This window comes from Leptodactylus fuscus, chromosome 3 (genome assembly GCF_031893055.1).
Source record: "Leptodactylus fuscus isolate aLepFus1 chromosome 3, aLepFus1.hap2, whole genome shotgun sequence".
In the NCBI taxonomy this organism is placed as follows: Eukaryota; Metazoa; Chordata; class Amphibia; order Anura; family Leptodactylidae; genus Leptodactylus; species Leptodactylus fuscus.
The window spans coordinates 67,992,092-68,008,542 of NC_134267.1; the positions used below are offsets into that span (position 1 = coordinate 67,992,092).

Genomic DNA, 16,451 nt, shown 5'->3' on the forward strand with positions numbered 1-16,451 from the left:
CTTATTATTATACTATACTATAATTATTTTTCTCACCTTATTGGTTATTGTGATAGTTTCCCCTTCTTTCACGGTTAGCTCATTATTTCCAGGTTCAGCAACAAAATCGTACAAAACTTTAGCCTGGAAATATAACAGAAACATAATTATTTTTTTTTTTCACTTCTGGTATCGATTTGAACTAAAAATACCTACCGAGTCATATCTGCTCATCAGCGTCTGTGCGCTCTATTCTGGTACATTGCACGGTAAATCAGGAACCCTCATGAAGGTTACATGCACTGTTTACACTGGTACTTCTATATTGGATCCATTCAACAAACATTTAGCAAAGTGAACTGATTTCTTCTTCAGAATGGAACAAGATATACACTAAGTCTAGGTTCACACTGTGTACGGTAACTTGGAGAGGAATTTGATACTGTATTCACATTCCTCTCTAAATTTTGGTCCAGTGGACCCCGTGGTAGGACGCTGAAACAGAACTTTGGCTTTCTGCTTGCCGATTACCCCCAGACACAATGAAGCCTAATTCTGCACTGAAAAAACAATGGGAGACAGATTCCAGCCAGAATTTGGAACAGACTTTGAGATAAAAATAAATCAGCTTTAAAAAATGTGGCATGTGTACCTAGCCTTAGGCCTCGTTCACATCTGCGTCGGTAATCTATTTGGGGGAGTCCACATGGCTACCCCCCAAAAATGGCTACCGAACGCATTGGCAAGTGGTGTGCAGTGAAAGCACACGGACCCCATAGACTGAAACCCATGATAAACAGAATTTTAAACCCATGTGTGAACAGGACCTAAGTGTTCTTTTTATGGATCGTAAGGTTGAGGTCATATGGGGTTTTTTGGGCCGGATTTTGACGGTTTGTTCCCGCTCGCGGAAAAAAGAAGTGACATGCCCATTCTTCAGGCGGATTCTGCAGCTCATTCTGCCACGGATGTCCACCTCGTGACACTCCTTCCCGACTAGGCCCATTCCTTTGGACATAATCTGGAGTGGAATGCCGCGACTGGATACCAGCTAGCCGGTTTTTGGTCCAGAATCGAAGGCGGCCTCCGCGTCAAATTCCGGAATGAAAAACCCCATCTGAACCTGGCCTAAAAGCAATTTAGCTTAAAAAAAGAACAGTTTAAATAATTTTTTTTATACATATTTTTTTTATTTTTTAACATTTTCAAATATCACTATTAACGTCATTTTGCAGCCTATCAGTAAGATTTCTGTCATCCAAAGCAGCTTCACCTCTCACTGGGCCCTAAACAAATGAAAACACTTATCTTAGCAATGACTTGTCTGTTTAGGCAACTCATTTAGAAGCCTACGCATGAATCAGGTCGACTACTTTAAGGTAAGAAGGGAATCTTCATTAACCAGGAGGAAAAAATGGTAATCGCAGAGACTTAATGCTTAGAGAAACACAAGTGGTAATCTTTCTAGGACAAAACATTATATCCATTATTATTATCCATTAATATGGAAGGTGAAGTATATTAATACTTTTGGACTTCCTGCTGATAAATCCACGCTATCTTTACTAGCTCACTACAATGTTCACAGCAGTAAAGCATAGTTATATACTATAGATATAGCAGGAGGCCAAACTCTACTGTGTACATCTAGCAAGGAGGAAGAAACTAAAGAAGACAAAATACAGACTGATGTTATTAGAGAAAAGAACTTCTGTATGAAATACACCCTCAACCAAATAAAAGATGAATTATGACACCGTAGAAAGGACATTAAGATCTTTGAATGCTGTCAGTAAGTCACTGCTGTAAGTCAATCTGCTGCAATGTTCCTACATGACAAAGGGAGGCAGAACAAAGCACACAACAAACAATGAAAAAGAAACAAAAATATATATATTAAACATCAGTGTCTTTTTTTAGTGTCTATTTTAGTAACTGTCCCTTCAATCTATTATATGGCTTTTTAGATGCATTTCCCCCAATTGCCAAAATCCTGAGAGTATTGGGAATAAATGAGATATTTAGTAGAAAACCAACTGTAAAACACAAAAGGAATTTTTCTGTATGATAAATGTAGTTTCTGGTAAATTTACTATAATTCTGCATTTAGGATGAGTTCACATATGGCTAATGTCTACATATGACATCCTGAACATATCTGGTGAATTTTATGTCCCTATCTGACCTCTCCCTATTGAGGCATAAAAGTGACTCAAACATAATAAATGTGGCAAATGTGTGAACAAATAAAAGCTGCTGAAATTCATCTAGAATAGGTTTCCTTTTATTACTGTATGTATTACTTATATCTTTTTCTAATGACACATCTAATGGGAAAGCACCAAAGCCGTCATCTTGTATTCATATGGCTCAGATTGTGGGTTTCAATGGATAAACTAATGGTTACGTCATCACCCGGGAACAAGCATTTCAGGTTTGTTGTAACTATTACATACTTGGCAGGTGAGATCATAAAGGATTTCGTACGCACCGGTATATTTGTACATTACATTGCTTGATCAATGTAAAGATCCAGTAAACAAGACCCGGTGGCACTTACAAAGTGTAATGATGTATCTTAACAACCAAGTCATCTCTGTACCTAGAGAACACGAGTCAGTCCCCTGATAGAGCAAACAGCGGCCATTGTCCTCTGCTCAGCAGGCGCTGACTCATGTACTAAGCAGTCTGGTTTTTTAATGCATTTCCTTGTATACAGGTGTAAAGCTCATATCTATGACTCTGTATTACAGTAGCGACAATATTATCACTATAAAATATATTCAATATTTTATAAATTAATTAAAAAGTCTTTTCAATTTACAGGGTTTGCTTTTACCGTAGTCATCTCTAAGGCATATTTACATATCATAACAATACAGCTGTATATAGAGAAACCTCTTCACTCCCAGGATAAAGGGCTATGTTTATTACGTCTGACATAAGGGTTCATAAAGAGAAGGCGGCGTAGAAAGTGGCCGGGGACTGTACATTTTACGAAGCATGAAAACAAATGACAAGTTACCACTGATATTAGAGAGATTTACTGCAAAGTAGACGGCTCAGTCTGACAGATGCCATCTTGGGACTGTAAAGCTGAAGGGAAAGAAGCATACAGAGAAAAGGCAGATAATGTATATTATGTTTAGGAGAAATGAAAGGTTACCACTCCCAGGATGTATCTTTCACTGTTTAGGATAGGGAATGAATTTGCTGTATACAGGGGTAAGTAAGGGGTTTGCCTGTGGCATATTTTGATGGTCTATAAGGATACATTCACATCTGAAGCGCAGGCTCGAATGTAACGAAAAGTTACTGAGTCTGTCACCCTGTGATATCAGTTATAGGGTCCCTCGTACACTGTTCATGTCAGTCATTGTCAGGAACCACTTTTGTCCATTCTCCTGGTCCTCCGATGGACCAGATAAGTGGAAATCAAAGCAAAGATGTGAACATGGCGTAAGCAGTAGTAAATATACATTTACTTCTAACAAAAGAGTTTTCCAAACATCCTTGGTATTGCTCAATCCTTCCCTCATTTACAGCTCTTTTCTAAAAGGCATAGAAGAGTGTAAAGAAGTCAGTGAGGTTATGGAAGCAAATTAGCTTTCCTATAAAGCTCAAATATATTCCTCAGGCTAGGTTCACATCTAGGTTGGAGTCTCTGTAGTAAAAACTTTGCTTCTAAAATTGTCAAAGAGAAAATTCTTACATGGAGCACTTTTACTCTACTTCGGTTTCAGTATTAAACTAGCAGACACCTGGCAGACCTCATTATAGTTTATGGGGTCCATGATTGTCCACGGGTAACCACTTTATTTATTTATTTTTTTTTTTTGCAGACGTGCTCTCCGACATTGAGATCTCCATGCGGACTTGAACAACGGAGAAACGTCCAGTAGGTCAAGTAACAAACAATGAGACAAAAAGAGGCAGAACAATGTAAGGAGGGACACAATAGCTAAATATTATTTCTAAAACGTGTGCATTTTGGAGAAAAATTTAATCCACAAATATAGTAATGCACTAAAGAAAAGAATATAAAACAGGGCAAGCAGCCACATCTACATACTTATACCCTGTTCACAATATTTTAAGAAGAGCATGTGAAACAGAAGAAAGGATTTGTCCTCAGACAGTTTTCACTCTGGAAATTATTACAGCTCACCAGAGGCCAGCAGCTCAGATCACGTGCGGAGTTGCACAATGTTACTTGTTTTCAAACCATTTTCCCCAGTCAGCATATTGACATTTTATTTTAAAGGGAAAAATCTGACCAAAACTGAAGCTTGGCAAGTATTCTGTTTTCCCATCTGAAGTATTAATGGCATACCCACAGGATATACAATAAATGTCTGATAGCTGTGGGTCCCACCTACATGAACAATGGTCGGTCAGCAGACTTTTTAGTTGGGGAGTGAGGAGGAGAAAGGAACGTCCTGCAGGGGTGAAGAAGGGCAAGTGTATCACAGGAGGGTAAGGAGGGTGCAGCCTGGAGGGAAGGGGCATACCATACTGATTGTACTGAGTGGGGGGTGACTAACCTAGTAGTGAGGTCTGAGGTTGGGGTTCTTCTTGCAGTTAGACTGTTTTTGCCCTTTGAGAGTAGCTCTGAGGGGATGGTGACCTCCTTTGAAAACATGGCAGTATGAACTTGTCTGGTCATGGGCTCTGCAACATGGTATGATAATTAGCGGGGTCCTTAACCCCCTAAACACATAAAAAATAACCCCTTTCTCCTGTATTTTACTCAAAAAAATAAATTACCATATCTGAAATTGGTTATGTGATAGGCATCGTATGTAGGTCCAACCTAAGGCCAGCTTCACATGGGCAGGTTTGATCTGTAACATACAGATCAGGTATCGGTCATATGTACAGACAGAACGCTGAACTGGAGCTAGATGTCCAGCATAATAGTCATCCTGCCTCCATCCACCAGTACTGTCCCATATTGTAATGACGCTTTCAGTACAAGACAGTGGAGCCACAGGAAGCAGGGACTCATACCATTATAGATGACTTTGTTGCTGAGAGTCTGGGAAATATTTCAGGGATGAAACCCACCCTTGTTAAGCCAGCCTAGAGCTGGGTTTCCATGGTGTTTTTCTGTACAAATACATTTTTGTGTGAGTTTTTATGCAGAAAAGCACCATGGCTTGCTTGAAGTGCAGTTGGGGGCAATTAAAACTGCTGCAAAAAAATGCATGCAGCTTTGATGCAGACTGTTTTTTTACAGGTGAAATACATTCATTTAACGTGTTTTACCTGTAAAATTAACAAACTTAGGGTCCATTCATGCGGAGGAAAATGGGGAGGAATTTAGTGTGTAATTTCAGCGCTGAAAAAAAAAAGAAGCCTCCCATTGAAATCAATGGGAGGCTTTTTTTTTCCGCGCTGAAATTCCACACCAAAGTCCTCAACATTTTCCTCTGTGTGAATGGACCCTTAACCAAAACTGATGTTTTTGGGGGCAACACGGTGGCTCAGTGGTTAGCACTGCAGCCTTGCAGCGCTGGAGTCTGGGTTTGAATCCTGCCAAGGACATTATCTGCAAGGAGTTTGTATGTTCTCCCTGTGTTTGCGTGGATTTCCTCCCATTCTACAAAGACATACTGATAGGAGAAAAAAGAAAAATGTACATCATGATCCCTATATGGAGCTCACAATCCATTTAAAAAAAAAAACCTGATGTTTTCTTTGACTGCAGTTTTAAATACAATCAACTGTACAGAGGGCAAGCACCCTAAGGCCCCATTCACACATAAAAATCCAGTCTGTAGGATTCCTTATATCATAGTGATCTCTGATGCTGAGGGTCTCTGGCTCCTCCTGGCTCTACTGTCTGCTGTATATACAGTGTAGAACAGTGACGCTGCAGGCAGAGATTCCCATAGCAGATCACAATGATGCAAAGACTCCTCCTGACTGGAAGGGAAATTCCAGTGATTTCCCTGTGTGCACAGAGTCTTGCAGAGTCTTTACTTTATTATATGAACAGTATATATGTATTAAAATTAGACAGCTAGAAATTCTATTAGGTTCTCACATTTTTCAGCTGAGGAGTCATGGCCTATAGAGAATATTGACATGGAGAATTTCAGAGCAGATTTTGGGGTGGTCTTACAGCCCTGTGAAACCTGTGGCAGTAAAGCGAGGCTGAACTATGCTTCAATCACTACAAATTATACTAGGGCAACTGCATAATAACAGTCTGAACATATTTATGATATATCATGCAGAAGTAATAATCTGAAAATACTGTAGGGCTGCTGGGGAGGGTTCTTAAATATCCCACATGTGCATTATAGGGGTTGTACAGTTTCAGTAAATAATGGTTATTGTTTGTATAATGACTAGTTAAACAATTTTCCAATATACTTTCTGTATAAAATTCTTCCTAGTATTCTGCATATCTGCATGCTGTCATTCATTTTATACTTTCAGTGGATAGAAGTCAGTCCATGGTGATGTCATGGACAGTCCCCGATCATGTGATGACACACAAGCACACAGCTCTGATTAGTGTGTGGTGACAAGCTGTGCACCCATGTGACAGCACATGACCATGGACTGGTTGTTATCTATTGCTAATATACAATGAATGACAGGCAACGGATCTAGAAAACCATAAGGAACTAGAATGGAAAAATGTATAACTTTTCATTATATAAACAATAACATTTAATAAACTGCACAACGCCTCTAAATGTTAACTAACTTGTCAAACAATTTATGTTTTATCAATAATCCATCCAATGTTGATCAATATTGTAAATTTCTCTCATGGCAAATTATTCATTATTCATAACATATCAGTGCGCCTCTACATATGTCCTGCAAGGCCAGAAATAGCATTAATTCTCATGTAAACAAACTACATATATACATTAGAGTTCTGTCAAAGCATTTACATTAAATGTTTTAAAACAGTACATAGAACAATGACATAGTTAACCCATAAGGAGAGAACCACCATTAAGGTGTGTGGAGTCTTATCAAGCCATGAGAGCTCCACTGTGCAAAGGAAGATGGGAAGAATATGCAAATCTGACTTCCATGATGTAATTAGGATGTCAGTGCCTCAGGTATGCACACCAATAGAGGGCGCTGACTGAGAATGTGGAAGTCTATCTTTCATGACGCTATCCCCTCAACCCTGTCTAAGCCTCTCACCTCTGCCAGGTCAGTCCTCTCTACGCCAAGCTGATGAGATGCAAATACATCGAAACGGCTGTCCTTGGCTGAGAAGACTGTATCTGGTATAATCCCAACATCATTGCAAACAAAGGCCTCTGAGGAGGTCGACATGATGTTAAAGGGAGCGCCCTCTATAGGGTTGTTTGACTGAGACTCTGTCTTCCTAATGACATCATGGGAGATAGACTTGCACATTCTCAGTCAGCGCCCTCTATTGGTGTGCACACTTGAGGCACTGACATCCTAATTACATCATGGAAGTCAGATTTGCATATTCTTCCCATATAGTTAACCCATCACATTCTATGACAAATATATTCGTCATGAGCACAGGGGATTTGATGCTCCATGACAAATATATTTTTCATTGTGATCACTGGCAAGAGCCCAGCTGACACACACAGTCAGTTCTACAACTATGATCCCTAGCAATTTAACCCTGACATAAGGAAAGGCATGCTCATTGTTAACCCCTCGCCCCCCTGGACTTTCATTGTAATTTTCCCTAACTACGTGCTTTACTACTTTAAAAATAAATAATAAATAAAGTTGGCACATGGGTGGAATAAGCACAAAGCAACCAGCACTAAAATGATACGGCATGATGTATAACCCACACAGTGAACACCGTAAGAAAAATAAAACTAAAAAAAAAAAAAACAACATAAAAATTGATATTATAATTTCACCTCCAAAAATTTAATAAAAGGTGATGAAAAATTTTAATGCACTCCAAAAGAATATAGATGAAAACTACAGCTCATCCCACAAAAAATATGCCCTTAAAACAGCTGAAGTTATGGCTCTTAGAAAACAGTGATGTTAAAATAAAATAGTTATTAAAAAAATTAAATAAAAATGTGTATTTATTGTGCAAAAGAAGTAAGGCATAAACATACTTTATAAATGGGTATTGCTGCAATTGTACTGACCCGTCACCCACAGAATTAAATTAACATATCACTTATGCAGTATGGTGAACAATGTAAAAAAAGAAAAAAAAATTAAATGCACTGCTATTTGTTTTTTGCCTCCCCTCCAAAAAATACAGATTTTTTTAACGCATAATATACACTCCAAAATGGTTCCATTTCAAGATACAACTGAACAGTCTCAAAGCCGTCCTACGGCTATGGCAATGGAAAAATAAAAAGATGAGGCTCTTACAACAGAGATGACAAAAGGAAAAAAGAAGTATGCCTTGTCAAAAACCGGCTGTGTCATTAAGTGGTTAATACTGGAAATGCCTAATATTCACTTAAATGTAATAGCCAGTTCACTGCTCTAAAATATAACCGAACAGTTAATGAGAAATGACACAAATGTTACTCACCATGTACACTTTAGGAAGTGTGTGTCTTGAAGACACCGAGCAAAGAACCAATTGCAAATGAATGTGGACGAGCCCTTGCAGTAGCTTAACATTATATGGGTGTATCCTATGTGCCGGAAAATTATGAAAGTGTCTCTTCCTAGTAAAGTACTGCCAAACCCATGTGCTTCACTGCTGCTATTTTTAATGGCTGCTGCTCAGAAATACACAAGATAAGGAGACCAAGAGCTGCAAAGTTCTGAAAAAAATGTTACACATGGATCCTCCCTGTATCTGATGTCTCAGGGAACGTCTATACAGACTATAAAAGAAATAATAAAAAAATAAATAAAAGTAGAAGGTTCTCTGGCTGTTCTATTAACCTCAATGTGTTTTTACTGAGATCAAAAAACAAACAAACAAAAAAAAAAAAACACATACTGACATGAATGGAATGGGTTTATTCTGGCAATAAATCTGCAACTGGTTTTAAGCAAATACTAAGTAAAAAAAAAAAAATGTACCGATGTACGTCATATTTCAGACCTTGCTTGTTTGTCTACCAATGTCTATACACACAGCGGCACTAGCCAGGACAGATAGTAGCTGTGTACTGACGCATAATAGGAGCAGTGAAGTCAGTGGAAAGCCTTCAGCCAGCCTGCCTGCTATACACAATGTAAACTACTCCACAGTATACAACAGGGGATAGCATGCGGCAAAGGCATCCACAGGGCCTCATTCATCTCACCTACGCCAAGGGACAAGGTAGTCACAGTCACTGTACTGAAAAGAAACTGCAATATTCAGCACAAAGTGACCCCACGTGGAAAAAAGTAACTTCTACATTTAGGACACGCACAAGTTTCCCAGCGTTTGTGTAAAATGCAAAGCATAACCTTTCTGTGTGTGTGGGCGGGGGAGGGTGTCATGATTTCAAATGTAATAAATAATTATGTAGGAGAAGGAAGGAAGGGCACTCACCAGGAACCTTAAATCTTAAGGCTTTACTCATTCTTGTGGTACAAACAGCTGCATGTGTAGGGAGGGGGTCGCAACGTCTGGGCAACAGCAGTTTCGCGCTTGTGTGGCCATTGCCCAGACCCTGGTTGTTCTTACCTCCCTAAACTGATGTTTTTACCACAAGAATTAATATAGCCTGAAGTTTTTTTTGGGATGTGAGCACCACAGAAGGAACTGACTCTACCCCCTGATGATCATTACTGGGTCGTCTTCTTCCGAGTTAAAAACGGTTACATAGACTATAACGGGGTCCGCCAGGTTTCTGACAAAAACAGCAAAGAGAAAAGTCCTGCAAGGAGGAATGAGGGACAGAGTCTCGTACTGTGTGAGCCTAGCGTTATTTTGCATGACTTCAATTGTGTTATTAAAGCTTTGATAATCCACTTGCTGTCTATTGCGTAAAGGGGACCTTTCACTGCCTCCACCAATTCAAGTTCTGCTCCATTGATTCCAGTGCAGGTGGAATTTCTCACTATCCTCCACCATTCCCAAGCAACAAGTGCAGTTAGTTTTGATGCCTGATGCTACTTAAGCTCTCTACTGTCAGGTGGGCAGTGTCAGGCAGGAGCTCCAACCAGGGGCAGACCACGTCAGAGATAAGAATCATACCCCTTGCCTGTTCCTGCCGTGACACCGCCCTGCTGAAAGTAAAGAGCCCTAAATATTAGGCACCATAACTGACAGCAATCATATGTCTGGGAACGCTGGTTAGCGCCTAGTAAGTGATGCATAGGACTTGGAGGTGGTGATATGTCCTCTTTAATATTCTTTTGTGATGATATACTCTCTTAGAAATATAAGGTCTAATTGGTTGCTCTATGTAACATGGCTAGTTATTACAATTCTTGATAGATCTTTCCCAGCCTGATTGTTAAAAGGTTAAACTCAGGAATATATATAGCCAATATTACTTCAGCAGGCAATAAGGACATTACGGCCAAATCATGACATTATCACTGTACTTAAGTTGAACCAGACTGCCTTTTAATATTACAAAGGAATATTTTCCTGCTGTATTCAGTAGACTGTGGTTTCCTGCTAGTGATTCTACTTGGATGCCGTCGGATATTTGATGAATTTTAGAGGTTAGTAATGTAATAAACAGGTCACAGATGCAGACTCCAGCAAGAACAATGAATGTGACATTTCCAGTCCCCTGCTGGAGCATTCACAGTAAACTGCATCAAAATCTTACATTTCTACTTTGCCCAGAAATCTTTCCCAAAAGGCATGAATATTTCCCAACTGTGTGTGCTTGGTTAAAACTTAAGATGTTACGGAAAGATATTTTAGACCTGCAAGCCTAAAGTCTCAGGACAGAAGTGTTAAAGAGGACCTTTCATCAGATCGGGCACAGGCAGTTATACTATATACTGCTGGAAAGCACTATCGGCTTTCCCGATCTGTGCTCCGGGTAAAGCGCTATCGGTCCCGGTACCGTAGCGCTTTACAGTCAGAAGGGCGTTCCTCCCCGCTCACACTGTACAGCGCTATAGGCACTGCTGTAGAGAAGGACGTTCCTGACTGACTGTCAGAAACACCCTTCTTACTGTAAAGCGCTACGGTACCGGGACCGATAGCGCTTTACCCGGAGCACAGATCGGGAAAGCCGATAGTGCGCTGAATTCAGCGCACTGTGGGCTTTCCAGCAGTATATAGTATAACTGCCTGTGCCCAATCTGATGAAAGGTCCTCTTTAAGTATAGAGATGCCCTGAGTCTATGTAAACATTGTGCGATGTTTGATAAATTTGGTGCAAATTTGTCACTCCAGCAAAATGCACTTTAAAAATTTTCCTAATGATAAATCTCTCCTATTGAGACTGATTTCACATAAACACGGATCTGCATGGATGTTATGTATGTGCAGGATGGGCCATAAGTATGGAAGCACCAAAATACAATGGAAGTAGTTGCTAATATCACCTTACCATTTGTGGCATATTAGTACATGGGAGGGTGAGAAACATTTGAGGCCAGGTGACACCCATGGCGACCATCTGCATAGCCACCATTTTGGATTCAACTTTACTTTTTTCAATGGGAAGGGGGGTCATGTGACACATCAAACATATGGAGAATTGCACAAGAAAAGAAATGGTGTGCTCATTTTTAACGTAGCTTTATCCATTATCGAGTTATTGACACATTTCTTATTGTTACAGCCACTGACATGTCGCAGAGGTTAACCGATGAGGAGCGGACAGACATTGTGTTGATGTCTGGTAAACGCAGTACTTCAATGCAAGAAACCCATCTCCCATGGCACAGTTAGCAAACTCCTCACCAAATTTCATGCAACTGGTTCGGTGTTGGATAAGCCCAAATCAGGACGTATGAAAACTGTCACCAATGAGGAAACATCAGTGGCTGTCCTGGCAGCATTTACCAAGAACCCACAGCGTAGCACTCGCCGTATGTCCCTGGAGCGTGGCATCAGTTGAACGTCCATTCAATGGATACTGGCTACACACAGATGGCACCCTTACAAGAGCCAGCTTCTACATCTCACCAAGGATGATCTGGACTGGCGCGTTGAATTTGTTCCATGTCACAAACATGTGAATAAATCGATAATGGATAAAGCTACGTTAAAAATTAGCACAGCATTGTTTTTCTGGTGCAATTCTCCATATGTTTGATGTGACCATGTGTTTGACGTTGAATCCACAATGGTGCCTTTGCAGATGGCCACCATGGGCGTCACCCAGCCTCAAATGTTTCCCCCCTCCCATGTACGAATATGTCACAAATGGTAAAGTCATATCAGCAACCACTTCCATTTTATCTGGCAGTATCTATGTGTTTCAGACCATTTTTTCACCTTGTCAGACAAAGTTGAATGCAGACTCAATGCAAGTCAAATGGTGGAATACACAGACTAGATAGTCTGAAGATGCACCAGATTTATCACTCAGCTTCAGCCCCTGTGATGAATGTGGTACATTGTAAGCCCCACAGTGTTGATTGTAATATAATGGGTTTTTTGACATTTAATGAATGGCCTATCCTGAACGCATCCCTCCTAATAGACTGATTGAAAGGGCTTTAGAATTCAGGAGAGCATAATGTCATATATTCTGTAATAGCTGTGCATGGTGCACAATCACTTGAATGGAACGAAGAGGCAGTAAGCTGTAGTACCAGCACAGCCAGTATAAGAGCCTGTTCACACGGAGCAAACACGCGTGTATTTTGGCAAAATACACGTGTAAAAATAAGACTCCCATTGACTTCAATGACTTTTTTTTTTTTTTTTTTTACACGTGTAAAAAAAAAAATACAAAGAACAAAACACGTCAAAATACACGTCAAAATCCATGTGTAAAATGTCATTGAAGTCAATGGGAGTCTTATTTTTACACGTGTTTTTTGCCAAAATACATGCGCGTTTACTCTGTGTGAATGGGCCCTGAAATGTATGTATTGGGCATGGAAATCAATGGAAAGGCCACATTAAGCAGCTGATTGGTGGGAGTTGTGAAAAGTTCATAACTTTTTTTTATTTTCCTGTTGATCTAGCTAAGTGAGGGCTTATTCTCAGCGTGTCGGGTTGTACTTTAATTTGGCACTGATTTGGGGTGCATATACATTTTTGAGTCGTTTAACGTTTTTGAGGTGGTGGGGGGGGGGCAAGTAAAAAAAATCCCACAACTATCATCCTTTTTTGCATTTTGATTTCTTGATGTTCACTCTACATTAAAAATTACATGGCAACTTTGTCCAGTGGGTTATTAGAATTACAATGATACCATATTTATATTGCTTTTTTATGTTTTATTACTTTTACAAATAAAATGTCACTTTTTGAACATGAAGGATTTTCTTGGGGGTTCATCCTACTCTGACACCTATAAGTTATTTACTGTTTTGATGACGGAGATATGTCAGGGCTGTTTATTTGCAGGGCAAGTTGTACTTTTTATTGGTACCAATGTTAGTTAAGTATGATTTTTTTGTTCACTTTTTATTGCTAGTTTTTGGGGAAAGCAAGATTACCTAAATACATTTGAAATTTCGGTTAAATTGATTTAAAGGGGTTGTCCAGTTTCATAAAAAAAAATATTCAAATACATACAAAATGAAGTATTATTCACTTTCTGAATCCCATACAACCTCAGCACAGTTTTTTGGGCTGCAGTCGTGATATCATATTGACAGAACGTGACCGCCGCATCCACTTTTTGGCCTCAGCGGTAAGGCCAGTTAAGGGCTGCAGCAGACACATCACGTCTATAGTTATGAGGAATTCAGGGGGTAAGTACTGCTCTCTTTGTTATTTTAACACATCACCTGCCTGTGGCCACTTACTCTGTGAAACACGAAAACCCCTTTATTTAATGAGCAATGAACAGTTGTAAGGGCCCATTAGTCAATGGAAAGAGCCAGTAATGGTATATATACTTTAAGTATTTCTGAATATATATTTCAAATGACAGAAGCTTAGTTACATTTTCCTTTTCATAGTTTTCATCCTACGCCCCTCAACGCTAGGATGGCCACTGAACTTGAGCAAAGTCTAAGCAAGAGGAAGTGTAGGCAGAAATTACATTCCCCAGAGATGTGAAGAGCTCAGAAACAGCGAAATGTCACAAAAAACAACCTACTACTTAACAGTGGTCCTTGCTTTGAACTAATTATTTCTGACATTTACAAAAATTTAGTGTAAAAATTAGAACAGAATCCACACTATCCACTTGAATTCCCAGATCCAGCGTCATCTCTTTAGTGGTCCCCATTGGTGGTTATATCACATTCACCACTAATATGACTGGCCTCTAGGCTCGTGTGCCATACCTGTCGGCATCACAGCAGAGGCTAGATAGAGACTAGCAGGGACTACTGGCGCAGTGAGGCCCGCGCCTATCTCAGGAATTGAGAGGGTCACAGAATCCATACTGTCACATGGCTGCACTCTCTCTATTCACTTCTATAGGAATAGATGATCCTTCCTCCTGTGGATATGCCATACATGTCACAGCTCTATGTATTTGACTGTTATATGATTTTAGTTACCATGACTCAAGCTCATATAGGATTACATGCAGCCAGCCAGGACCAAATCTAATAAAGTTCAGTTCATTATAAAACAAAACAGAACAAAAAAACCAGAACCAATTTCGTAACTAGAAACAAATACCCATTAAACAAACAAAAACATCTGAAACTGAATCTAAACCATCTCCTAGCATTGTTAGCAAAGTGTTCTCATCTATTAATTATTAAGTACACTACAAAGGGTGGAACTTTGTGTTGCAAGAGAAAAATATGAGGCGAAGTTACTTGTATTCTTCCACTTGCAGAACAACTACAACACGTATGTATGCAATTGCTTATCTATGTGTTACAAGGGAATCCCTGAAAGTTTTCATGTCCATTTAAGTGGTTTTCCAGGACTTATATATGCATGTCTTATCCTTAGGAAAGGTTATCAATATGCGATCAGTAGGGTTGCGACACCTAGGACCCTCACAAATCAGTTGCTAGAAGAGGTTTCAATTGAGCGCTACATCTTGTTAATAAATACCAAAGTCCTGTACATTGAGTGGGGCTGTGCTTTGTATTGCAGCTCACTCACTGGAACGGAGCTACTGCTGTACCATGTGAGTGATGACCATGATGTTATCAGCACACAAAAAAAGCGGCTGCAGCCTGTTCATGCAGCTGATCTATGGGGGTCCTGAGTGTCAGATCCCTACTGATCACATATGGATGACCTATAATAATAAATAATTTTAAAAAAATCACGCATACTATTGCAAATCTTAACTGGGTTCAAGCGATAACACTTTCACTGTCTGCACTGTGGAAAATCCATATAAAAATATTGCTTTAAAAAGTTTGGTGGGCTAGCAAATGTGATGTGATGTGTTGCATTGTGTATGTAGTGATACAGACAATGTGATGTGTTGCATTGTGTATGTAGTGATACAGACAATGTGATGTGTTGCATTGTGTATGTAGTGATACAGACAATGTGATGTGTTGCATTGTGTATGTAGTGATACAGACAATGTGATGTGTTGCATTGTGTATGTAGTGATACAGACAATGTGATGTGTTCTATTGTGTATGTAGTGATACAGACAATGTGATCTGTTATATAGTGGAAAGCTATATGTAAATGTGAGTGAGTAGAGTGAGGGCTACTCCTGAGGTGACAGTAAGGAGTGTGCAGGCAGGTTGAGGCAGGAAATGCCAGGCAGTGTGTGTGAGTCTATAGCTGGGGCTAGGAGTCCTGCTTTTGTGAGTCTCCTGCTAGGAAGCCATGTTGTTTAGTGGCACCCTACAATGTGATGTGTTGTATTGTGTATGTAGTGATACAGACAATGTGATGTGTTGTATTGTGTATGTAGTGATACAGACAATGTGATCTGTTATATGTAAATGTGAGTGAGTAGAGTGAGGGCTCCTCCTGAGGTGACAGTGTGCAGGCAGGTTGAGGCAGGAAATGCTAGGCAGTGTGTGTGAGTCTATAGCTGGGGCTAGGAGTCCTGCTTTTGTGAGTCTCCTGCTAGGAAGCCATGTTGTTTAGTGGCACCAAAAGTAGCCTGTGACTCAATCCTAAGGGAAAACTATGTTTGTGGAAAATTGCACGCAAATCCGTCCAGGCGTTTTAGCGTGATTGAGGAACAAACATCCAAACTCACAAACATCCAAAAACACAAACTTTCACACTTATAATATTAGTAGGAGATATATATATATATATATTATAAAAAGAAGCTGTCTCTGTGCCACAAACAGAACTTGTCAGACCACCTTTACTTCTCCTCTTGATTTTTAACCCCTTAGGGACCAGGAAATTTTTCAACCCTGAAGATTACACAAAATTTTTGGGATGTTTCACTTAACCACCCCAAAACTAATGACATCATTCATCAACACATCAATATACTGTATTTTCTTGGTTTTCTTAGAACAATTTTTTTTTTCTA

The 16,451-nt window shown here is 39.7% G+C and overlaps 1 protein-coding gene across 1 annotated transcript in view; it reads right to left on the minus strand.

Moving 5' to 3' along the window:
- The window catches only part of SNX9 (sorting nexin 9), a 75,462-nt gene that overhangs the window by 45,726 nt on the left and 13,285 nt on the right, over nucleotides 1-16,451 (minus strand). Inside the window, exon 2 of the mRNA XM_075267703.1 lies at nucleotides 37-123. Coding sequence (XP_075123804.1) covers nucleotides 37-123 — 87 coding nt within the window. The remainder of the gene's footprint in view (nucleotides 1-36; nucleotides 124-16,451) is intronic.